Source organism: Echinops telfairi, unplaced genomic scaffold, assembly GCF_000313985.2.
Source record: "Echinops telfairi isolate 266 unplaced genomic scaffold, ASM31398v2 ScPeMD7_7468;HRSCAF=8506_0, whole genome shotgun sequence".
Lineage (NCBI taxonomy): Eukaryota > Metazoa > Chordata > Mammalia > Afrosoricida > Tenrecidae > Echinops > Echinops telfairi.
In genome coordinates this window covers 96,608,133-96,634,046 of record NW_022111369.1, presented here as the reverse complement: position 1 = coordinate 96,634,046, position 25,914 = coordinate 96,608,133, and the positions used below count along the sequence as shown (strand labels likewise).

General features: G+C 40.6%; 1 protein-coding gene across 1 annotated transcript in view; it reads right to left on the bottom strand.

Moving 5' to 3' along the window:
• Window positions 1-25,914, bottom strand: part of DHX15 (DEAH-box helicase 15) — a 49,279-nt gene that overhangs the window by 7,455 nt on the left and 15,910 nt on the right. The window contains exons 4-10 of the mRNA XM_004706306.4: window positions 14,596-14,755; window positions 13,613-13,831; window positions 8,306-8,473; window positions 4,401-4,487; window positions 2,925-3,074; window positions 2,313-2,421; window positions 1,616-1,807 (exon numbers count right to left, since the gene is read on the bottom strand). Of these exons, the coding sequence (XP_004706363.1) occupies window positions 1,616-1,807; window positions 2,313-2,421; window positions 2,925-3,074; window positions 4,401-4,487; window positions 8,306-8,473; window positions 13,613-13,831; window positions 14,596-14,755 (1,085 nt within the window). The remainder of the gene's footprint in view (window positions 1-1,615; window positions 1,808-2,312; window positions 2,422-2,924; window positions 3,075-4,400; window positions 4,488-8,305; window positions 8,474-13,612; window positions 13,832-14,595; window positions 14,756-25,914) is intronic.

Below are 25,914 nucleotides of genomic sequence, written 5' to 3'. Positions count from 1 at the left end.
GAAAGCTTGGTGCCAGGGCCTGGTCGGCCCTCCTGTCCTTTTGCACAAAGGGCAGAAGTGAGTTAGATGAGAAACAAAGCCCCCAGGCCCACGCTGCAAACCCCGCCTCCTTTGTCCCTAGCTACGCTAACATCACCCCCCCCCACAGAAAAGCTCATTTTACTCCATGTGCCTGGGAAGACCACCAGGAAGTCCTATTTTCTTCATTTAAATTAAGAGTGGAATGAGATTATCACAACTAAGGCTGAAATACAGTTGGAAGACTTCAACTGTATTGTGAATGCAGCACTTTTAAAAGGGCTAATTTTCTAAACTGGCACGATGGTAGTTACTTAGTATGCCTAGGAAGAGAACCTAGATGAATGAAGAGCCGGGCAGCTAACAGACCAAATTAACACACACATCATCTGTTAGTGCCTGCCCCACGCTTTTTCCAAGAACTGGAAGCCTGGGGTAGGGACAACTGGAGAAATCTAACAGTCACAACACAGAAGGAAGGCAGCCACCAACCTACCACCACCTCCGCAATGAGACTGCAATGTCGTGAACAAGATTCGCTACTGCCCTGCCCATCTGCTCTGAGTCTGATCAATCATAACTGCAAAAAAACATTTTAGCTAGCTCTTTTTAAAAAATGCACACCATTAGAATATGCGTCTATGCTAAGCCACCAGTTTTATATTTAGACTTCAATCGAGCCTGTAATTCCATGGAAGACATTTGAGTCAGTACGTAAATGACCAGTAACGCCTCCACAGACGAAGTCAGTTCTTCCCCAGTACTGACACTGAAAGTAGCCTCGTCCAGTACCAGTGATAGTAAACACCAGACGTTCCCCCGTTTTTAGCCACATAAATCTGAAGTCATTTATTTATTTTGCTATTAACAGTACCCATTTCCCCTTTCTTTCCAGGAAATCTAATGCCCAAATTACTACCACACATTAGTGGATTAAATTTTATCACTACTAAAAACAGCACAATTTTCTCAGCTTAGTGTTCCCGTTATCAAACTTAACAATTTTATCTATTAGGTATGTATTTCAGTTATCAAGGGTTTCGCTGTACTGTAAAAAAAAAAAAAAGCCATTATCAGATTATATTTTAAGTCTAAAATTACACATTACCACCTTCTACTTGTTTCATACTAAGTTTGAAATCCATTTTTGACTGCCAATGGAATAGCTATTATACACGATGAAAAGGCTTGACTTAAAGGTATAGTTTGGGTTCATTACAGGCTCACAGCTCACTTAAAAGTGCCAAGTACAAGAACTAACTTTTTCTTGTAATTGTAAGTAATAAACCACAATAATAGCATTGATGGACCTAATACAGAATTCCATTACAATTGGGTTCAACATAATTCTCACTACAATTTTTACTGCATTCAAGCGGGCCAGTGTTGCTCCTGTGTTTCTGGCACAACGGCTTTTCCTTTTGTAAATGCTATGTCATTACAAAGCTTTTTTCCAGATATTTAGGAAACAAAATGAGTTCCTGGAAACCATCAATAAAACCTACTGTTGTGTTAGATGATAAAAAACAAAACCAACAAAAGTGAAGTCCACCCAAACTTTTGAGAACTGGGCTTTTAGCTCTTTTCCCTCTATTACCTGACAACATAGCAGTAATAGATAGGACCTCATTAGAACAGTTGTAGTCACAACTTGCAATAACCATTTTAGCCAGCTGGGGATCCAAAGGAAATTCTGCCATCATGGACCCGAGTTCAGTCAGGTCTCCGTCATCATTTAAAGCAGCCAGGTAATTCAGAAGCTCTAGTGCTCTCATCAGAGTTTCAGGAGCTGGGGAGGGAAAGGCAATCTCTTAGTCAGGCGGCCTTGAGCAAGCAAAATGTGACAAGGTACAAACCATTCTAATAAGCAATCTCATTTTTCATTGTATATTAGACCAAACTCAAGCTGTCATCAAATCCAAGTACAGAGATGTAGCAAACAATGAATCATATAAACTGCACCATTGCCCTGTACAGTACTTAAAATCATCTTACTAGCTTAACCCTAATTTATCATTTTATTAGCTGTGTTTATCAAATAATTTTACCTCAAGAAAATTTCAGCAATTTAATTCTATTTTCATCTCAGACAATAAATGCAGTTAACTTGAACTACAAAAATTTAATTTTTTTTAAATTCAGGGAACGTTTAGCCTTTTAATGATAGTTTAATCTTATCTGAATGTGTACTGGGGAAAAAAGCTCAACTATATGGAATATATACTGAGTAGGATGTAGATCAGAATCAATTATGGTTAAAAGGCTGTGTTAAAACATGCCTTGGTGAGTCATACCTGGTGGATCCATAAAATCAAAATGCACCAAATCGTCAATACCAAGTTTCTTCAACTGTAATACAACTGATCCTAAATTCGATCGTAAGATTTCAGGATAGGTGTTGTCCTTGCAAAAAAACAAAACAAAACACAAGGACATTTGTCATGTTAAATATTCTAATCCCCCTGTTCCAGAAAACAAACCACATCTGGCTCCAGGTGTCTCTGGCGATTTGCTTTGGCACCACTGCCTCTGAAGAGAAACGATTTTTATACTAAGCAGACTAGAAGGAAGCCAATACCTTGTATCCATAGCGTGCTGGGAAAAAGATGCAGCACCACACTGCTATATAAACCAAAGGGACTGCCTGGAAACACAACTGGATTGTGCGCTTAGTCATATGGCAATGCCCCAGAACATTCCTAAGGTGCTCTGCCTGTAACTGAGACCTGTAACCAAGAGCAGTATTGGTAGGTTACCCCACAATAAATCGCGCTGGGGGTAAAATCAAAGACCTTGTTTACGGGGCTAGAATGCAATGAATGAGATAAGTGAAGCCATTTTCTTCTGGTAACAAATTCAATGTAGTCCTTCCAAACACATAGGAAGGGCAGTGGTTGCCCTCTTACCTGCATTTCCGTTTTGTAAGCCTTCTCGGTGTATAGTCGGAAGCACTTCCCAGGCCGGGTGCGACCAGCTCGACCAGCCCTCTGCTGGGCCGAGGCTTTACTGATCGCAGTCACTAAAAGGGACTCCACTCTGATGCGAGGGTTGTACACCTAATGGGGAAGCAATAACTCAGAATGATTCTTCCTCCGGCTCAGTAAATATTCCTTGGGGAAGTTTATAGCTAACCCTAAAGGACAGAAGACTGGACAACCTGCTTAAGGAGAGCAGACACTGCCACATACACCTTACTGTGTTTTGGGCCTTGCAGGTACTTCCTCATGCTGAAAAGCTCAAGCAAACACAAAATGGCTCTGATCAAACATCTCAACCATATATTTCTCAATTGAAGATCATCTCAGTTCTTACCAGTTTGACTAAAAAGAAAACATCAATCTCTGCAACTGCTGTCCCCAGTAATGTCAGAGTTGACACTGAGAACAGTATGTATACTACCCATCCACAAGACGACGTCGTTAGGTGCTTTCAGTTTATTAAGACCACTCCTCCACCAAAACACGCAGACTGTGGTAGTCACATAATTTTGTGTCCACTTAACAGAGTGTAGGGGTGGAGTCTAGCTTGTCAATCGGGTTACAATCTGATGATGTCTCCTGTGGGTGTGGCCTTCTTATAAGGAAGGTCCTGGGGACCTCCCCACCTCTCTCTGCCTTTACCTATAGAAGCCACATAGAGATGTGTGATGCCACCACTAGATCCACAAGACTTTGTACCCAAGGGCCTGTGATCTTCCTATATCCTGCATCATTACATGCGGCTGTGTTAGTCTGAAAAGGGACTTATGGACTAGTATCAGACTTACAGACTCGAGTTGGACTGGGCTAGGATGTTTTCCTGATAAACAATTCCTTGCAGGAGTCTCTCTGGATTTGTTTCTCTAGTCAACCCAGCCTAACACACATCCTGAGTACGACTACATCTCCCAGATATACACTTACAAAATAAAACAAATTTCTCCAAAAGGTCTCTGAAAATTAAAAACAACCTACAGAGTTGTCACCTCAATTTTGCACGCTTGGTATAACTTCAGAATTGTTTTTACAATTCTTGCAAGGACAATCCCTAACCTTCGCATTGTGCCGACATGTAGCAGGAGCCCTGAGGTTGAGGTGTGATAAGTGTGCACTGATAGTAGCCTTAGGTGCGTGCGCACTGCTACCTCTGTATTATGTAAGTTAAATCCCAGCCAGCAGAGTCGCCATCACAACAGGAAACCAACAAAAGGCAACAGAACCACCTGCAAAATGTGTGCAAAACCTGAACTGTAAACACAGATGGCATTTCTGACAGCCAGCTAGTGGTCCGAAAATAAAGCAAACTGGAAAAACAAAAAACCTCTAAACAGCAAATTGTAATTATTAAATGAATAGTTTCTAACTACGGTTAAGCTACCACTAATTTATAAGTATAAAAGATACCTTTTGTTTGGCAAATCCAGGATCAATCACAAACACCACCCCATCTATTGTCAGTGACGTCTCTGCAATATTAGTGGATACAACTACCTGTTGAAAAACAAACAGTATAAATCATATTTCACTTCACGGAGAATTAAAAGGAAAAGTAAGCACTAACTTTTGCCAACACAATACACTTCAAACTAGATGTTAACGTTTTGTCTTCTAAATAGCAAATTTCTTTTCAAGCATATCTACTGTTCCAAGTTATCACTCAACCCATTAGATTTCAAATGACAACAGCATCAAGTAAAAACTATTGATGAAGCAATAAAAACACATTCCAGAATGCCTCTGATATGCCACACTTCATGGTGGATATGCAAACATCACACCACGAACATATACTGATTTTAATGCTTCCAGGAAATATTTACTTAGAAATAATTTATAATTCTATCAGCAAAACTCAATCCAACATTTACACAAAATAGCACACGAAAAAGAAAAAACCCAAGTTACAACTGCACAATGACATTGCAATGTTTTAAAACATTATATGCTACATTCAAAATTATAGTTATGATGAAGTAGCAAAGAAAATAATTTTATGGTTGGAGGGGTCACCAAAACATGAGGAACTGTTGGCATTAGGAAGGTTGAGAACCACTGATTTACAGACTTCAGTTTCAATAGGGGTCTAATGGGAAGACCGCACCACACCAAGGACATATGCCAAGAACGGAAAGGAATTTCATCGGCTCTCATTATTTGATTTTTTTAAAAAATCATCTTATTGGGTGCTCGCTCGTACAACTCATCACAATTCATTCATCCATCCATTGTGTCAAAAACATGTGTACATTTGTTGCCATCGTCATTCTGAAAACATTTTTCTCCTTGAGTCCTAGCTCATTTTTCCCCTGCCTCCCTCACGAACCCTTGATACTTTATAAATTATTTTTTCATGCCTTACACTGTCCAATGTCTCCCTTCACCCACTTTTCTGTTGCCCATCCCCCAAGGAGGGGGTTATATGTATATCATTGTGATTAGTTCCCGCCTTCCCCTTCCCCTCCTGGTAACACTACTCTCATTATTGCTCCTGAGGGGTTTATCTGTCCTGGATTTCAGCGCTTATCTGTACCAGTGTACACACTCTGGTCTAGATTCCCTATCTATGTTGAACAGAATAAAAACACTGCCCTCACCAGTGCTGCTGCACTGAGCCACAACCAGTCACTGCGTCTATCCTACTCCGTAGGGTCTTCCTCTTTCTTCACGGACCTTCTCCCAGCACGATGTCCTCCAGAGTGCATCCCCTGGTAACATGCTTACTTCTAAGTAAGCAAGCATTCTGGCTGTACTTCTTCCAAGATAGATTTGGTCTACCTTTTCCCTTGTCCAGCTCTCTTCCACACGAGATGAAAAAGACCATGGTGTGGGTTAAAAACAAAACAACCTTACTGTGGTGGGTCAACTGCCAACTCAGTGACCCTATAAAACAACCAAATTCTCCTTTGGGTTCTGGGAACATAAATTCATAATGGAAGCAGAAAGCCTCAAGTAACTGGTGGGTTCAAACGGCTGACTTTGACAAATACATAACCCACTAGCAGTCCTTAGCTTGAGTTAGTGTACTTTAATCCTCAAAATGACAACTCTACTCTTCCAATACTTTACAGAGGTCTTGCGCAGCAGATATACCCAATGTTAATAGGCCATTTGATTCCTAGACTGCTACTTATATAAATGCTGATTAGTTATCAAAGTAAAACAAAATCCTAACAGCATCTATGTTTTCTCCATTTATGTTATGTGTTGATCCAGTCATGAGGTTGGTTTTTTTTTTCACACTGAGTTGCTATCCACACTGAAGGGTGAAGTCTTTGATCTTCCATAAGTCCTTCAAATCCTCTGTACTTTTAGCGAGCAGCATTGTGTTATTTGCATTATGAGAGGCTCATGAGCCTTACTTCAACCCTACTACTACGTTCTTCACACATTCCATCTTCTTGGGTTATCTGCTCAGCAGAGTTTAAATGTGCATACCATGGTGAAGTGAATTTACTTGCTTTGGCTCTTCTATCCATGCCATTCATTCTAAGTGCCGGTGACTGGGTGAGCCTAAGAGAAGAGACTGGTCACTTCTACTGTGGCCATTCCACTGAGTGCACTACAATGACCTATCTCAGAAGCACGGAGAGGATGCTGTGACCATAAAGAAGAGCCACCAGGATGCATGCAGATGAATCCATGAAAACCTTACAAATTTCTTGCTGCCTCTCTTTCACTTTGCAAGTACTGTTAATAATTTCACTTTCTTTTTTTAAAATTATCATTATTTTTTTAAACTTCACTTTCTAAGTTCAAACTTACTGAACAGATATCTCAAAACACAAGCAGGGTCAGGTTTAAATTGTACGAAAGAATTCACTATCTGCATGTCTGAAGACAAGTACTTCCACTAACACAGTCTGTTGGAAAGATTGCCAACTAGAAAAATGGTTAATAGAAGGTTTGATGGTGACATGGAGACGTGTTTCTGTGGATTGTAGTTAATACACATATTCAATAAGGAGAACCGAAGCAAGAGCAAACACAACCTTAATAAATGGCATTAATAAGTATAGCCTGAAGTTTAAATACCATCAGCTGCTCTTAAGGGAGAGAGATGAGGCTTTTCTACTCCCGTAGAGTTACAGTATCTCGAAAACCCAAGGGGACAGTTTTACGCTGTCCTACAGGGTCCCCAGGAGTCAAAATAGACTCGATGGCAATACGTTTAAACACTCTCCTAGAAAGTCAATTTAATCGCATGCAGCATAGCCACAAATCAAGACTTATTATGATTAGCTAAGCAAAGAAAGCAAGCGCCTGAAAAGCTAAACCTATGCCCTTGAGTCAATTCCAACTCATAATGCCCTTATCTAGGGTTCCTCAGACTATGCGATCTTTACGGGAACAGACAGCCCCATCTTTCTCCTGCAGCGTGGACTGGTGGGTTAGTAACCAAGTACAGTGGAACAATTTTAACATCATGATGTCACCAGGTCTAAGCCACAGACTGTAGAAAATAAAACCACAAAACGTAGGAAATTTCCTTATACATGATATAGAACTTTAGAAACGTGTTTAGTTACTAGTTAGTCAACACCAACTACAATGTCTGCGATTATGTATAAGGTCTTCTGGTTATAAAAATGATGCTTGCTTTTCCACAATCATCTTCCAAGATGATGAAGATAATAAATTATACCACTTAAATTTTTTTTAAACCCAAAAAGTCTTGTATAGCTAGCTCCATAACCTGAATGAGAGTTGACTGGTAGCAAGGTGATGCCCCTGTATCAACCCAGCACCACTTTATTAAAACAAAGAGAAAAACAGGTGGTTGTGAGTCAAATTCAATTAATTTAGTTCTTTTAAAATAAACCACCGGTTTTGTTTTAAAATGGCACGTAGACGCCTTCCTATGGATACCCAACAACAAAGGGCCTCCAAACTAAGGCTTGTTCTCGCCCTGAATCAAATAAGTACTGTTCCCTGCAAAACTCAAGGAACTAGAGAAAGATTTTATATTTTTGCCTAGTGATTTCAAGGGATTGGTGGAGTAGCACTTTGCCACCTTCCTCTTTTCTTAATTTCCTCTATTTAATCGTTCCTCCTTTCCAACTGTGTGTGTGTGTGTGTAGCAGGGGTGGGGTGGGTTGTTTGACAACAAACAAGGAAATCACTCTAGGATCAGAAGAGAAGCAGCATTCCACACCGACACCATTTTCCCCGATTTTTGAAGTGCAGAGGATTTTGTTGTCTATCATCCAGACGACAATTGCACATAACCTAAATCCGTTATCATTAACTGCAATTCGCTGTCTCATGAACAACTCAATTATTTTTAAAGAAATGTTTACACAGAGCATTACCTTTCTCCCAATTGCTCCGTTCTGTTTTTTTGGAGGTGGCGGTTCAAAAATCCTCTGCTGCTGCTGCGGCGGGAGTGTGGAGTACAAGGGGATGATCTTAATGTCACCAACTTCAGGGCCCAGATCATCAACCTCTCTCTTTATTCTCTTACAGGCTTCATCAATTTCCTAAACAACAGAAAGAGGTCTGAAAACTAGACTACGCACATGAAAACATTTTAAATTTTATGTAAGTTTTAATTTATGTAGGATTTCCGTTCGCAGATATTTCCATTTAAAAACCAAAACTAATTCAAGCAAACTTCAATGGAAATCTCCTGCCCCCCATCCCCCCAAAAATGGCTCCACAAACTGATTTCTGCATCCTTCCCATAACTGCCTCATTTGCATTCCATACTTCTTTTTCAGAGTCAGATTTCCTAATGAATTCTCAACAAATTGTATTAAATTCCGAATTTCTCACCGAGGAATATTAAGCTGTACTTATGAACTTTTCAATTTTCACAATCTAAAAGAAATTGATGTGCTAGATATTTTATATAAGCCAAATAGGCTTTAATGTCATGTATCACTAATGTAATTAGATGGGAGATTTCCTTCTTTGTGCGTAATACGAACAAACACCTTTACGTATCAACATAGTTATTTAAGAACTAGGCCGTGCCAACTAAGTATCTTCAAATATCCCAAGCCCAGAAACCACCAATGCATGTGCACTGAGCTAATTCATGTAAAGGGAGGGGGCAGAATAACCACTGTGAGGCATGATCAGGCTTGCGAGTGGTGGGGACACTGGCTCTGGGGATGGCAACCCAAACTGCGATCAAGTCCTCTCCAACTCACAGCAACCAAGTAACAACCCTCAGACACTGCCTTTACAAGCACACAATCAATATTCAAGACAGAACCACAGAAAAAGGGAGAAGGACGAAATTCTAAGAAAAACTACTTTTACTACACCGAGAGTAATTTTCTTGGTAATAATTTTAAATCACAGTAAAGTTTACTTTCATGTTAAATGGATTCAAAGCTATTAGATAATTTAAAAAGTACATTTCATCTATTTCAAACATACTCATGTTCTTAAATAACAGTCTTAAAAACTATGGCATGGTCAATGATCATTAAAGATCGGATGTTAACCAATCCCTTTGAGGCTTCAGGTTTCTTAAAGAAAATGGAAGCTGATTTTCTATTCACTGAAGGAAAACTGAGAAAAACGTATTTTAAAATTAAAAAATATATAGATAGCATCTAGACTAGCATGCCCCCTGCTGGTAAGCAGATACAAAATGGTTGTAACTCTTTGGAATTAAAATATATATATATATATTTAATGGGTCCCTTGCAGTTTTATTATTACTATTTGTGCAACCAGTAGGTAACAAGAAGTAGGTAACTTCTTGTTACCTACTGGTTACACCGATCAGAAAATTAAAGGCCCATTTCTTAAATTTGAGATTCTCCAATTTTGTTAAGTGAATGAGCAATCCCCAATTTACTAAGCCTCCACTCTGCCGTTTGCTAAGCATGTAAGAAATGAAAACATAAGAAACACTGCAAGACTAGAAACATTTCTGTGCCAGCGGTTCTCAACTTGTGGGCTGCGACCCCTCACAGGGGTTGCCTAAGACCATCAGAAAACACATTTCACTATCATTAAATATTGTTTTGTGATTAATTACTATGCTTTAATTATGTTTAATTGGGTTCAATTTGTAACAATGAAAATACGCCCTGCATATCAGATATTTACACTCCAATTCTTAACAGTAAAATCAGTTACAAAGTAGCAACAAAAATAATTTTATGGTTGGGGGTCACCACACATAAGGAACTGTATTATAGGGTTGTGGCATTAGGAAGGTTGAGAACCACCGCTCTATGCCTTTCACTTAGGTTTAGTAAATGGGCACCAACAACCCCCCCCCAAAAAAAAACCCTGTCCCTCGAAGGTTACAAAGTTTCCATAGACTCCACCAGTGTCATTTCAGATGGCCACACAGATATATCCATGCCAGAGAGCGAAGAAAGAGAAGCAAGTAGTGTTCCACACAAATAAGAAAGACCCACTTTCCAGAAGCGAGCCATCTGCTCCGTCATTAGCAGACAATTACGGGCTTGCTCCAAAGTTTTGTGCTATAAAGGAAGACTTTTAACTTCAAAAGTATCAGTATACATTAGAAAAATTAATTTGGACCCAAATTTAAGGAGGATGAATTCACTGCCTGCTGAAAAAAAAAAAAATTAACAAACCAACTCATTCTACAGGATCTTCAAAGGACCCACTTACGTACAATGGAAGATGCACTTGCTGTCAGTCCCACCTAATTCTCCAGACTGGCTCCCCTAAGGATTTACTAGGCAGCACTTGATTGTAAGGATAGGTGCAGATACTTTGCAGAATAGGAAATCACATAAAAGGCATTCACTCATGCAAACTGGCCTCTCTTACTCCCAAATTAGCGACAAGCACTGCGGTTCAAACCACAGGGTCTAAGTGGTAATAAGGTCTCAAACAAGCAGTTTTAAAATTTTATGAGATGACTCAATTTCATGGAGCTATCCCAATTTATTATGTTAGAAGTGCTGATTTTTCCCAGAATTCACTACCTAACTAACCAAATGTATTACCCCAAAGGTCCCAGAAATGAAGACCAATCTGTTATAGTTAACCTATTTTTCAATCAGCTGTACTCAACACTATGAAATTTATAGAAAATGCATTAGGTCCTCTGCTATCTTTCCCCCCTTAAATTCTAGAATGTTAACCACCACTGCCACTGCTGCTGCCACTACCACCACCAAAGCCCATCTGAAAATGTCATGGGACCCACGAGGTCACCGCTCCAGTCAGCAGCACTCTTATTTCCTGGTAAGCGCACACTCCTGCTGCACCACATTCCCTGTGGCCTGCAGGCCCACCTAGGAGCACAGCTTCACCTTCAAGGTTAGCTGAGATTCTTCACTCTCCAGGAAGACTGGTGGGTAGGGCTGGGTGTTGGCAGTAAGGGCTCAGCCTCCTTCCTGCATCACAGCTTAACTATTGTGCGCATGTTTAAATAGACATTTGGTACTTTGACATGAAATATAAAGGGAGTCTTTCATTCAACTGCACAGAAAGGGAGAATTTTACATGGAGGGAAACTGCATTGACCTGGAAAAAGAAACTTGTAACACACCTTACCTACTTTCCCCCAGGAGGAAGCATGGCTCACCTCTACAAACAACTTTCCGCCCAAAGGGTACGAGGCCTGATTGGTTAACACAATCGGGCATCAAGTGCTAGTGATCCTGAGTGAGTAGCAAGAAAACCAAAGGCTCCAATCCACAGCCAGGGTTCACCCCAACTCAGTGACCAGAGAGAACGGACAGATCTTTTGGGGAAGCACACAGCCCCATCTTCCTCCTTTGATCAGCTGGTGTGTTGAACCCACTGCTCTCATGGTTAACAGTCCAGCACTTAACCCACAGTGCCACCAGTGCTCCTTCTAATCACTAGGAATCCCACCAAGTATCTGCAAGTAGAAAGCATCCCACAACAAAGACATATGACAGAGCTGAGCGCCTAGGCTGAGAAACTGCTCTACAGAAGAAAACCAGGGCCAACGGGCACAATCGATGGAAGAATCTGTCCCTGGGTGTTTGATAGCCTAGATTTCACCGTGTTTACTGAATACGACCCAGTCAAGTACCCCTAAGACGGAGCTTGCAGCAGAAAGGGGCAGCCACTCAGCTGGCTTTGCTCTCTGAATGGGGAGGGCAATTTCCAACAATGCTGTTTGGGGTGTCCTCCTCATGCACGCTACAGGCACCCATGCTACCAACACGCATCTGCCTTTGGAGCAGTGATCCTCAGCAAATAGAAGGCAGGCAGGAGCCCAGTAAAAATGAGATTCCTGTGCCTCACTACTGGGAATCAGTACTGTTTTAACACAACTCGCCTCTTCCGGGCACCTGAGGTTCCATCTGAGGAAAATAATGTTCCAGAGAATGGGAAAAGGTGAGGGCTGTCAAGACTTTTTACTGTAAAAGGACAAAATATTTTAGATTCTGAAAGCCTATGTACCGTCTCAATTTTTTTTGCCTTTCTTCACAACCATTAAAAAAAAAGTTAAAAATCATACTTAGTGGGTCATGCAAAAACAAAAATAGGAAGTGGGCTAGCACACTACCTCATCAAATTAAAATTCCACTTCACACTAGCTACATTTGAAATGTTCAAAAGCCCTCATTTTTAGTGGGTACGAATGGAAAAGAACAGGCATCCAGCATCTCGGGAATCACGTCTTCCTGGGCAGAACTGGCGCCAAGGTCTGCTACTCAACCCATGGGGAGGATCAACAACACTATAGCTCCATGCTGTCAGAAATGTCAACATTAGAACACACCCAGGCCTAGATAGACTGGGTACCCGTTAACAAGTTTACTACCACATATACTCAAGTATCAGCTGACCTGATTATCAGCCGAGGCACCTAGCTCAACCACAAAAACTGCATTTAAAAATGTGCTGAAAAACTGCATGTATATTATAACCAAAGAATCTTTCTGGGAAACTCACAATGCCTTCTAGCAAATTAAAAACAACAACAACAAAAACAGAATGCCTTTGAGTAAAGCAAAATGTTCTACAATCGGTCCTCTTAACTGTAGTTAGCGACTTCAGATTTTCACAGCACATACATCCATACACTGTTAGAAACATATTCCGAAATGTGGTCCCTGAACATAAGACAACTCCCTCGAAATGAGGTAAAAAATATGATAAGGTGTCTGGGAGACCGCCTCCAGTTCTGTGAGCACACGGAACAAAACATGGCGCCCAACTATCTGTGCTACCCACATTTCAAATAGCTGTGATTCACATTCCATGCAAATTTACAAAGGGCCACATATTACACACCATCACTCAAGTCTCTCCAAATTTGAGAGTACAACTGCTTAATCTTGAACTTCTAAGAGCTTGACACTCTCAAGATAATCAACTTTGAACACCAACCCTAGAGGTATGAAAAGGTATTCTCGGAGTACACCCGTAAAAGCAAATCCGCTGCCGTGAGTCCATACCAACCCCATACAGGACAGGCGAGGACCGCTGCTTTGGGGTTCTGAGACTGTACATCTTGGCAAGAGCAGACAGACAGTGTTGAAAGGAGCTATACAATTTACACATATATACAGTCACATTAGAAAACATAAAAATTGGTTTAAGAAAAAATAGGATTCGTGTAAAACATTCTTTAGTGTAAAGATGTTACCTCAGAACAAGAGTACATCAAGTAACAAAGCAAATGGTGACAATACCTCTTGACCAGTTAAGAAAAGCAGAAGATCTCCTTCCTCCTCTTCACACATGTGAATTTGGATCACTGTTCGAATTGCGGCTTCCAGATAATCTCTTTCAGGTTCTGGAGTGTAAAAGATCTCAACAGGATGTGTACGTCCAGGAATAGTTAAGAGAGGACAGTTATCAAAGTAAATCTGGAATTTTCCGGCATCTAGAGTAGCACTCATGACTATAACCTGAAAGGAAAAAGGCCATTTATTGGAAGCTGAGTCCGACAGGTTCTTAGGAGATTATTAAGGCAATGGAAAAGTAATGTTCTATAAGAGGAAGCTTCAAAACGTTTGCATGAAAAATAGAGATAATGATAGAAAGATTTCTCCAAGAATTGAGTCAATCCTAACTCATGGTCTATCTCATGAAACAATGGCTTAAAATCAAAGTTCCCAAAATTACACAATGGAGGACAGGCTTGGTAAAAGACAACTCTTAAGCAGCCAGATTACTACTGGGCATATTAAACCAAAACACAAGACATAACAAGCAAGCAAAGACCTTTTGAGGAGACTGCTTGTCCTGCGATTCGTTATTGCTACTCTGCAGCATGATGTGCACCTTTGTGCTGGGACACGGGCACAGACTGGAAGGGGAAGGCCTGAGTCCTTGCAGGCTTATTTTGGATGGACAGAAGGGAGAGTGAGCGGCAAGCAACTGCCTTCCAATACTGGGTGAAAAAGAACTGTGTGTGTGCTTTAAAAATGGCAAAGATTTGGCTTTCAAGTACAGTTCTGAAAAGTGGGAGAAGTATACTGCTAACAAAATAAAGAGAGGGCAGAGAAACAAAGAAAACCAACACCACAGGCACTCATTTGGTGGCTGCTGTTTTTAATGGTTGAAAAGCTACTTTTTCAAGGTCTACCACGTGTGGTCACAGCCCTTGGTCGCTACATATGCTTGCATAGATACAGCCTATGAACTAAATGTGTAAAATAAATTACTTCACCTTTAAATCTGATCTCTGCCTTACAACTTCCTTCAGAACACCCATGAGAATATCAGTAGCCAAGGTCCTTTCATGAGCCTCGTCAAGAATGATCACTCCATAGCGTTCCAGGAGGGGGTCATTCATAGCTTCCCGAAGGAGCATCCCATCAGTCATGTACCTACAACCGCAAAGAACACACTGGTCAGTTTACGCAGGCCATTGAAAACTCCAGGATGGAAAGAGGAAACGCTCTTCGCACCACATCCAACTTTCCCTCAACACCAACGTGCTTGCTCTACTGCTCCATAAACAACTGCAAAACTAAGCTTTGAGACATTTATAAGTATATATATCACACAATAAATCATACGTCACTAAATTGTTGGTGATTGTAATACTGAAAGGTTGGTGGAAACATAATATACCTATTTACAGGATAATAATGACCACAACATTTCATACAAATTATTCAACCAAAGATAATCTTATTAAATAGATGGACTTAACAAATTTTACAACACAGAAATGTTCAGCCTTTCAAACAAAAACCAAGATCATTTTAAGTTGCTTGATAGTTTCACATTATCATTTCACAAAGTGCACTTTATCACATGCACTTTGAAAACCTACTAACTGCCTATTTGACAGGGTAACACAGAGGTCCCTCAAACTCATTTGGCCAACCACCCCCTTCCCTTTTCATAAAAAAAAAAAAAAATTGCTCCGCACCCACCCGCTCAATTAAAAACCTTCATTCTAGAGTCCATAATCACCTACGACAAGGTGTTAAGAGTCATCTGCTTCTGTAGCCTTACCCCCACCATGACTGTTCCAGTGACCTCCAGAGGGCCACATTGCTCACTTTGGGAGTCAATGGGCTAATGAGAGGCTCCTGGTACAAAAGGGCCAACAGAACACCTAAGGCTCGCCTTTCTCTTTTCGTTTTCACTAAACAGTGAGATGACTGTTAAAGAAGCACAGGAGGAACTCCACTTCTAAAGGCCCTGGGAACAACAAAGTGGTCTCTAGAGGCAATGGTACACACATGGAAGGTCAAAGTGAATGGCAACAACCCTATACCTGAACAAAGAGAAGAAAAACAGGGTGAGGGCTGGCCACCAGCTGAGGACTGCATGCAGAATGGCTAGGTGGGCCAGCCATCTCCTCTCCATTCCACTTTGGCTGCTGCTGTCCCCAGTACCAGAGGATTCCCTTCAGCTTGACACCAAGACAGTACCATCTGCCTGCCTGTTCAAAGGTTCAGCTGGGGCAATAAAGAGCTGATTTTATTTTAAAACCTTAACTCATCACTTATGGATGCACCATTTGGGCACCATTTTTAAAGAACTAATCTAATTTTTTCATAGACAAAAACGTGAAGTTCTAGCTAATACTATCTTTTGGAGCAGTAAATTCACCAAACTGAGAGGCTACAACAGAAATGAATCCTACTTTATTTCTAAATAACTTTAATCCTAAATTAATTCTGAAGGCTTTTGGCAAACAAATCCATCTTCATTCCATTTATAGGCCTTCTGCTTTCTTCTTTAACCATATTTAAAAATAAACTCCTAACTATATTTCTGGAATTAAAGACAGCATCAGCTGCAAGATTGTTTTATGTAAGACTGCAAGGGGGGGGAACCACCAAGGCAAATTAAACTCTGACTCAGTGCCTTGATGCCAGTCCAGCAGTGTAGGAATCAGCTCCACTACAGCCCCACAGCTCGGGAAGCTATCCCCATGATATGGGTGTGCCTGGCATCTCTCTGGCCTTCAGATGGATCACTAGCACGATGGACTATCTTTTTAAGATCACCCTAGTAAAAGAAAATGAAAGTTCCTCTCCACTTGTACTAACTTTCTTGGACCAACAAAGCAGTTTATTTGGGGCTTTGCAGGGAGGTGGGTGAGGGGAATTTTAACTAGTCACTCTCCTAAAATGGCTTGGTTTTCAGACCTTTCTGAATCCACAGTACATGACTATTTGCTCCAATAGGAAATTCCAATGTAATGATGTTGAAGCTACTGACTCTCTATTTTACTGGGAACCTAATTAGCTATAGTGTTTTTCTAAATTATTTTAGAGCAGAGAACTAAGAGACAAAAATGCAAACTTTCTGAATGCCAGACATACTGAATCAGAAATTCTGAACTGGAGCAACGCAATCTACATGTGAACAAGTTTCTGTGTGGCTCTGTGGTATGCTGAAGTTTGGGAGGCACTAGTCTAACCAGGTACAGGTCATCCAGTCTAAACTGATCACATCAGCCAAGAGGAGATTAAACAACACATGACTTTAGAGCTTGTTTCCAGCTGTCACTATTAAACTGTGCTCTCCAGAATGACTAATGAAGCACACATTCACCACGCACCCCCACCCCTCATGTTTCAAGCAGTAATCAACCTAGTTTACTTACCAAATCAAGTTCATTTGTTAGTGGACACACGAAGACAGTGCAGTACACCACCATCCACAATCACAGTACAGGGGCCAACTCTGATGCCAACCAGCTGACATCACCTGTCCCAACTTAAATAAGCACTTCGAGTGTCTGATTAAAAAACTGACAGGGGAAAGGAGGAGACCAGAAGGCTAGGAAATGGTCCCTACAACAAAAGCTAGATTTAATAAGTACCATAAAATAGCATGCTTATGAGTAATTTAAAAAACTGAATGATTGAGTTATCCACAATAATTTAGTGTTATATACGTTATCACTGGGAATTGGGGGTGGAGGACAAGGGATGCAATTAGTTATGATACAAGCTTCCTGAATTCTTACCCCAAACTGCATACTTTCCCCAATTTCCAGACTGAGCAAAGATTAAAAAAAAAAAAAAAGAAAAAAGGACATAGGAATTAAATTACTTAAATCAATCTTTGACGAGATTAGCCTAAAGCCCAGCTACCATCAAAAAATTCGTTAATTAAAAAAAACCCAAAAAATCAAATTTCTGCCCGGCATGAAGTGTCAAGCCAAGAGACAACAAACTAAGCAAAATTCCCCAACATATATGCAAAGTTCCTACAGATCACTTTAAAAGGCCAGTCAACAATAGAAAGCCGAGGAATATGAATAGATACCAAACGTCATTCACTCAATACATTAGCGTTTCCCACCTCACCTCTTTGGAACTGGGATGTTATTTAAAAGAGGATCTTGGCTGCCCCACCATGTAGCAAACCTTCTGGAAAGATCATGACAGCAGCAACGTTTTTGGATTCCAGAGAAATACAAATGTCTTCCCTAAGCATATGCAAAGATGCACAAATCTCATAAAAAATAATTATTAAAACCATAATAAGATGCCAATTTTCCTTACCAGACTGACAACAATGAAAACGTTTCACAAGGCATATTCACTACTGGTAACCTCTGGCTGTCAATCTGACAACACTTGACAAAACCAGTTGACTCAACTCACTTTACTTGTAGGAAAATCCATCTCCCAGGGATACACATCTGGGTGTGAAAGCAAACAAAGCAGCACAGGTAATCATATAGCAAGTGTTCCTAACAGCAAAAGTGGCAAACATGAGGGTCCCCCTGTGGTACTGTGTTAAACAGACGAGGGCATACCACAACTGCTACATAGCTGTGACTTCTTTGTTCCTGGAACGCTCGACCAGAAAGAAGACAAAAAGCAGCAAGGTGACCAGTGTGGGCCCAGCATGTCGCACACGTGAAGATTCTTAAGAGAACACGACCTGGAGAGGAGGCTTTCTATGTGCAGAGATGGAAATTTTTAGCCTTCTACAGATATTCTATAAATAGCTCTAAGGAATTCATTAACAGACATTGCTTCCTGCAGGGGAACTCATCTAGTGGCTGAAGGAAATACGAAACTTAATAGCATTTTACAACCTTTTATATAGTTTTAATTTCCTATTAAGCATATATATTACTCAAAAAAGTAAATAAACTTTTATGTAAGAACAAGCAATAAATCTGATTTTAATGCAAATAAATTACCTTTGAAGAAAAATGTGTATATTCTTCCATCCTCGATGACATTACAAAGAATATATTTGTAAGGGCATCAAATGCAATGTGCCCAGGGCACCTCACTGCCTTGAAGTAGGCCCAGAGTACCATGTCTGCCTTGAGGCCTGGCCGCGACACAGTCCAGTCTGAGGCTGTTTGTCTGACAACAGTAGACTTTCTCTTGGAATAACTAAATGAGTAGATTAATTAGAATAGTGTTTGAAAGAACTCATGACTTTAATCCAAATGGTCCACAAGTGTTTTTTGGTAATGGTTCCAAAAATTATCTATTATGAATGATTGACACTGCTTAATCTGACTAATCGGATGTCCTGCTTCCCCTCTACCTCAGCACTTCTTTACAAATACTTGTGCTCAGACTCACAGGGCTCGCCAGCAGTGAGGAACACCAAAGCACAACGTGGTTAACACAGCTGGGGCAAGCACCAGCTATATTGAGCCAAGATGAGGTGTTGGCCGGGGTCTACTGCCCTTACACTTACACACACCCGCACCTGAAATCTATTGCCCTTACACACACACACACACCCGCATCTGAAATCAAAGCTGCTTTGTGAAAACCCACTCTGGAATCTCCAGTCCACTCCCCAGCACTGGCACTCTAACCCAGGTCCACATACAGCTGTGCGGGTCTCTCCACCCAGGGTCAGCACTAACACTTCTGCACCATCCAGCTCCCTTATAAGTCATGGAGGAATTGGAATGAAGCTGTAATGGTATTTCTCCACAACTTTTTAAAGCCCCCTCAGGATATTTGCATACATACTTTTGGATTTCCTTTCATTTTCCTATATACCCTTTTGAAATTAACAGGTTCTGTTTTTTCTACAAATGTCTTTGTGTGACTGACTTAAACTGCAATCCCTACTAAAACAGTGCTCTCTCCAGCCCCATGTTCACCTCTTAGGTCTACGGGAGTAGCATCTATTTTCCCTTGTTCAAAACATCTCTCTCCTTTAAACTTTATAGCCTCTTATTTAACTGACATGCAAAAAATCAAATCTTACAGAGGTTTGAACATGAGAAACACTTCTATTTTATACATGAGGAGCCCTAGGGTCAAACGAGTCACTCATTGGGCTAACCTCAAGGCCAGCAGTTCAAAACCACCAGACACTCCCTAGGAGAAAAACTGGGGCTTTTCCACTCCCATGAAACGTTAGTCTCGGAAACTTAAGAGGGGACAGTCCTACCCTGTCCTACAGGGTCACTATGAGTCAGCAAGCATCAACTTGATGGCAGCGAGTTTGGTTTTGTTTAATAGGAGGGCAAAGAATTTCATTTGCTTTCAAAGTCACCCTTATGGATGCACAACTATTTGTTAATCTGGTAAGTCCCAGCAATAAACTAGGCCAAATTCTGACAAATGAAAACCTTCTATGACTCCTAGACATTTTCTTTACTGCTGGCTCATAGCTCTCTAAACACAACCAACACCATTGTCAGCGAGGGGATCCCAATCAGAGCAACTCATTATATAGGGTTTCCAGACTAAATCTTTATGAAAATCAACAGCCTCATCTTTAGACACTAGGATTTTATTTGCTGCTACAAATCTTTGAAGAAAAAAAAATTGAAAGATTTATGCAGTATTTCATTAAATAGTCCTATTATTAGATTATCAATATTACAAGCTTGGCTCTCCAACTATGTAGTGTTCTGGTCGGTTTCCTACAGGTGCACAAAAGCTTTTCCAAGCATTAATTCTCCAGGAGCCCCACTCCATACACTGCTATCCAGAAAACACTTCTTGTTCATCTCCAATCAAATTTTCATCTATTCCCCAGTACCACTTCCAAGCCCCAAAGCCATTTCCTATAATAGTGGAGCTTGGGGGGAATTGTTTATCAAAGACTGAGATGAAATCAAATGGTTTATTCTCCTTACCTATACAAGATCATTTACACCTAACTTAGGGCATTTTAAGTCAACTATCTCTTACTCTTTTGAAAAGCAGGAACCACATGAATTCATGTGATCCAAGGATCATTAACAATAAAACCCAGATCCAAAGGAGGGAATGATATCAAGAGCCCACAGATTGACAGCGGAACCCAAAATCCATTTGCAGCGTCCACACATGGATTAAGCCTTTGGTGAATCCTCTCTGATCAAAGTTCTGGGATGGGAATAGCCTTGCTATCAGGCAGAGAACAGTGTAGTTAATTATGGCAGATGTAGTTAGGCTGAAAATGTAATGAGTTATCATTTGATCTCTCTTTTGATTCATTTTCAGATTGCTTCAATTTTAAATATGTATTTTTATTAATGTTTTTCTATGTTTTGTCTAGTCATTGTGCTTTTTTGTTTGCTTCCTATTTGATTTTCTGTATATGAAATCTAGAATAGATGAATCTAGAGACAGTGACTAGATTAATAATTTTCTAGGGGTGTGGCAGGGCAGGCTGAGGGCAAATGCAGAGCTAACAATGAGTATGAATAAAAAGGTTCTGAAATTTATTGTGTGATGACTGCACTATTCAATGTAGTTGAATGATGAAGTTGGATAACAAACCTGAAGTACATGCTAATAAACTTTCTTTTAAAAGGGGGGGGGAAATCCAATGGTGAGCTGCTGCTCTTCATTTTCTCACAAACTAATTTGATGAGACAAAATTTCACTAATAATATATAAATTATGGAGGAGGTTTCCCATAAACATAACACATCTGTCCACCTGCAGTCAACCTAAAAAGGACCTTACACTTCGATATCACAAAGAGAAACTCTGAACATCTGCTCACTGGTTGGTCTGAAATTACAAAAAGCAGCTTAGTCAAGTACCTGCTCTTACACAGTGTAACAAGGACATGTCTTCCAGTAAAGAGTTACGAATCTTAAAAGAATATTCTCTTCATTCTCCCTGCCTACGAAGTTCTCCTCTCTGCCTCTATATCTGGATTCTGGCTAACCACGACTTCCCATGCAGACTTTGCCTTTGATGTCATTTTGCAAAGCAGTAAGCCCATTGTTCAAACACACTAGCTATTCCTCAGGAGAAAAATGTGGCAGGCGGCTTATGTAAACAAGACAGCCTTGGAGACTCGGTGGGGCAGTTTTTTACAATGCTGCAAGGGGAAGGACTGAGGAAACACACAAAACCAAAAAGCCAAGCTCATTGCCATAGTCAATTTTGACTCACAGCGACTATATACGGGACAGGATAGACACTGCTCCTCTAGGTTTCTAAGACTGTCCATCTTTATGGGAGTTTTTAGAAAGCTTCATCTTCCTCCAGCAGAGTGGCTGGTGATTCTGAACAGCTAACCTTGAGGTTAACAGCCCAAATATCAAGAATAACAATAAAGTAGGATGGACTCTAAGATTCTGGTTTACTTGTTTTCCTTTCCTTTAAAGAACGTGGGGGGCAGTGGGCTGAAATTGGCCTTTTATCTGTTTTTTTAAAAATACCTGAGCAATCCAAGTGCCTTTGTTTTTCAGAATAGTGAGGCAAGCAGAGGGTCCCACGCTCAGCTAACCTCAGTAAGGGAGGGAGTATGGAGTCTGTCACATTTGCAATCCAAGCAATGCAACGAGGCTCCCACATAACTTGGAAGCAACTCTGGGTCTTGGGGCTCTCTAATGTAGGGACTCTTGAATCGGTGAAAACACCTTTGAGAGTGACCTGTCTCCACCACAGCTACAGCTGGAATTCTCTTGTATTCATCACTTTGGCTGGAATTTTCTTGTAGACCTCACTTTATAACTGAGCAGAGAATAACCAACATCAAGGAGTATGGTCTGGTTAATTCAGATGTGAACTGTATAGAGAGGCCACTGAAAGATGGGGTCCAACTTGTGACCTAGCCCCAGCACGTTCAAGAGGGGTGTGCTAGTCTGAAATGCAGAAATGTGTAGGCTCCCAAGCTTGCAGCTAGTATCTTGCCGACCTGGTTCTTAGGCATGTTCTAACTGACTGAGAGATTGAGGGGAGGTGGTGCTAGAGGGGCTTGTGGGTGATGGGGCCTGGATGAAGGGGAAGCTTCCTGTGTCTTGCCTCAGAGTGTGGACAAAAGTGAGAGTCTGTCCACCTTGCTCCTCTAAGAGGGCACTTCCCCTGGCCAGATGCCTTCCCTGAGTGAACTCTCAAATTACTCTTTCACATGAACCCTGTATTTCTGGGGGCCTTCTTTCATGCTTTGAGGAAAGAGGCCTTGAGGTTTTACCTACTATAACCTGCACTGTGCTACTCACAGAAGACTAACTCAACTATTAGTTTATTATTTGTGAAAGGAAGAGTCTCAATACCATAGGATCTAAGTAATACAATCTCTGCAGCCTGGGGGTGGGGAGGTAGATGGAGTCACAGCAGTGAAAATAACAGTAAAATTATAAACATTTGCTGTAACACTAACTACAGACCCACATTCCAAACTCACTGCCATGGGGTCCATGCCAACCCAGTGTCCCTAGAGGACAGGCTAGAGTTCCCGAGACTGTTAACTTTTTATGGGTGCAAAAAGGCCCCATCTTTCTCCCAAAGTACTTCTTAAAAATGTATTATAAAGGTGCTCCCAGCCTTATGACCCAGATGCTAAAATCAAGGATCAGCACCAGCTTATTTACATAAAAATAAATCAAAATCTTTTTCACTGACTAGTCATAAATATGGCATCATCTTTTTCAGTGTTTACCTTATTACCTTACTGCTTTATTTACGTATGATTTCCATTGCAGTACAGCAACAGGAATTTGCTAAGAGGTGCTGGGAGTAGGGAGGGAGCTGGCAAAGATACACCCAACTGATATCAAAAACCACTCCCCGAGTGGTGGCTCTAGACCCCTACCTGGTCTAATGGCGTTTTCGCTAACGTACATTCCATCCATTACACTGCACATTCCATCCATTACACTGCAAACAGCTGAACAGCAGACCTAGAATCTAGGAGGTATAACCACCCTCAAAATCAGCAACTTAAGAAATGATCCTTCGGGGGTTTAAGTGGAGAGAAAATGTTTTGAGAAATGATGTACAAATGCGCTTTACACAATTGATGTGTGTATGGATTGGGATAACAGTTGTATGAGCCCCTAATAAAATGTTTAAAAAAAAAAAAAGAGTTCTATGAGACCCAAATAAAATGTTTTTTAAATGATGAGAAGAAAAAAAAAAAAAAAAGAAATGATCTTTGGGTCTTTAATCTCTCTAAAGACAAACTAAAGATTTACTAACTTACACTAAAGTTTTCTGAAGTGCTCTCAAACCAATGTTGCTAACTAGAAAATGTACTAATTTAGAGCTAACAATGTGAGGCAAGGCAGATCTGATTCAGAGTCCCACCATTTCCGTCTATTACTAGCTTTCAGCGGTGCTTCTCCAGCTACACAATAGAGCTGTCCTCTACATGAAGACAAGGATGAAAGGCACTGCTGTGCTCATGATGCCGCAAGTTATACACAGCTGATCTTCAGAAAGTTAAACCTTTCTTTTATTCAACATTGTGAGCTAGATGAAGGTTTAAATAACAGACTATCTGTTTCCTTTTATTTCTATGTAACATCTCGAGAAATGAATTGATAACAATCGAAGAAGATGCGGCTGTCTGCACCCATTGAGATTTACAACCTCTGAAACACCAATTCCCAACCCCCATGCATCACCATTCATACCGTCTAGTCTTCAGCAGAAAGCCCTGTTGAAGCCTGTGCTAGCAACACACAGCACTTGAGACCCTGGCAGGGAAGTGAGCCTATATCTGAGGCTTCACCTGAATCACACTGTTCTCAAAATTACCACTCAACTGGTGGTACTTGCCATCCAGTCAGTCCACACTCCTGAGGACCCTTGTAAATGAAGACCTGCTCCACATGGGTGAAGGTTGCTGTGTGTGACCTTCCAGAGGCAGATTGCCAGAAGGGTCCACCATGGCATCTGGGGAAGGGGTGTTGAAGGAAGAAACTTCCAGCTGGTAGGTAAGCACTTCATTACCCCTGCTGTAGGTGACAGCAAAGAACTGCCTTGTAGGGATCCTTATAACTCCCACCGGCCCCTGCTAGTAAATACAAGAGAGAGCTAAAGGTTTTCACTTGTTGGTAAGTGCTGACTCATAGTGACCCAATGTACAACAGAACAAAATATTGCCTGATTGCAGTATTTACACAATTTCATGTCAACTTGAAGATACACAAAAGCATAAGGGTGGTATTCAACCTGTCAATCAGCCTGATGGTGACTCCTTGTGGCATGGCCTCCTCCTAAGGATGGTCCTGGGAAACCCCCCATTCACCTTCCTGCTGGTTGACCCTGATGGTGGCCAGAGCCCTGGAGATGCACCCACTGCATCCAAAAGACTTTGTACCCACCAGCAAGTGGCTATGTGTGTCTCATGAGGAACTTATGAACTTGAGTTGGACTGGGCTGGTGTATCTTCATGTTACATACTTGATATTTCTTGATATAAATCTATTTTTATACATGGATGTGTCTCTGGATTTCTTTCTCTAGACAACCCGGCCAAGCACAGTGATCAATAGTGTGATATCACGAAACTAAAAGCATTTAATTCAATTAAGATTTAAGTTAAAAACATGTCTCATAAACCCATAAAAAGGCTATAAAATTTAACTGTTACTACATATTGTATAGAACTTATTAATATAAAGTTCTAATAACAGATAAAGCATATAACAAACTATGTAAGACTGAATCTTTGACTAAGACCCTGAAATATATACAGGTAAAATTATATAGCTAGGACTAGCTTAAAATAATATAAACAATGAAAAAGGTTAGGATAATAAATAACTTTTTAAAATAGCTGAAAATGAGCAATTAAAAAAGGTCAATACATTGTCTTCTGCATACAGTTCAACTCTAATAATAAATAAGAAAAAATCAATATAACACTGGATCTCTACCATCAAGGTAATCTGTTACCTGTATAATGTCCTGTTTCCAAACCTTCTTTCATGTGCCAAAGAAATCATTAAGTATTGTTTAAATGCTAAATTAATACAAATACTCTATGCATTACATATTGATACACACATCCAAAGAAACTGTGCCTGTTTCTGTATGTGCTACTTAAGGGGGCTTCATATCCTTGGTGCTGAATATAATAATTTAAAGATGCTGTGTGGACACATAATAGATGACAGTGCAGTAAGCAGTGAGCCCAAGAGTAAATTAAGAGTTTTCAAAGGACCAACATCAGGCTATATACCACTTGAGCAGACTCTAAGTACAAGATGAAATTTTAAAAAAACGTTAAAAGACAAATGGGTGCATAAGCAAAAGTGGCGAAGAAAGTTGATGGTGCCCGGCTATCAAAAAGTATAGCGTCTGGGGTCTTAAAGGCTTGAAGGTAATCAAGCGGCCATCAAGCT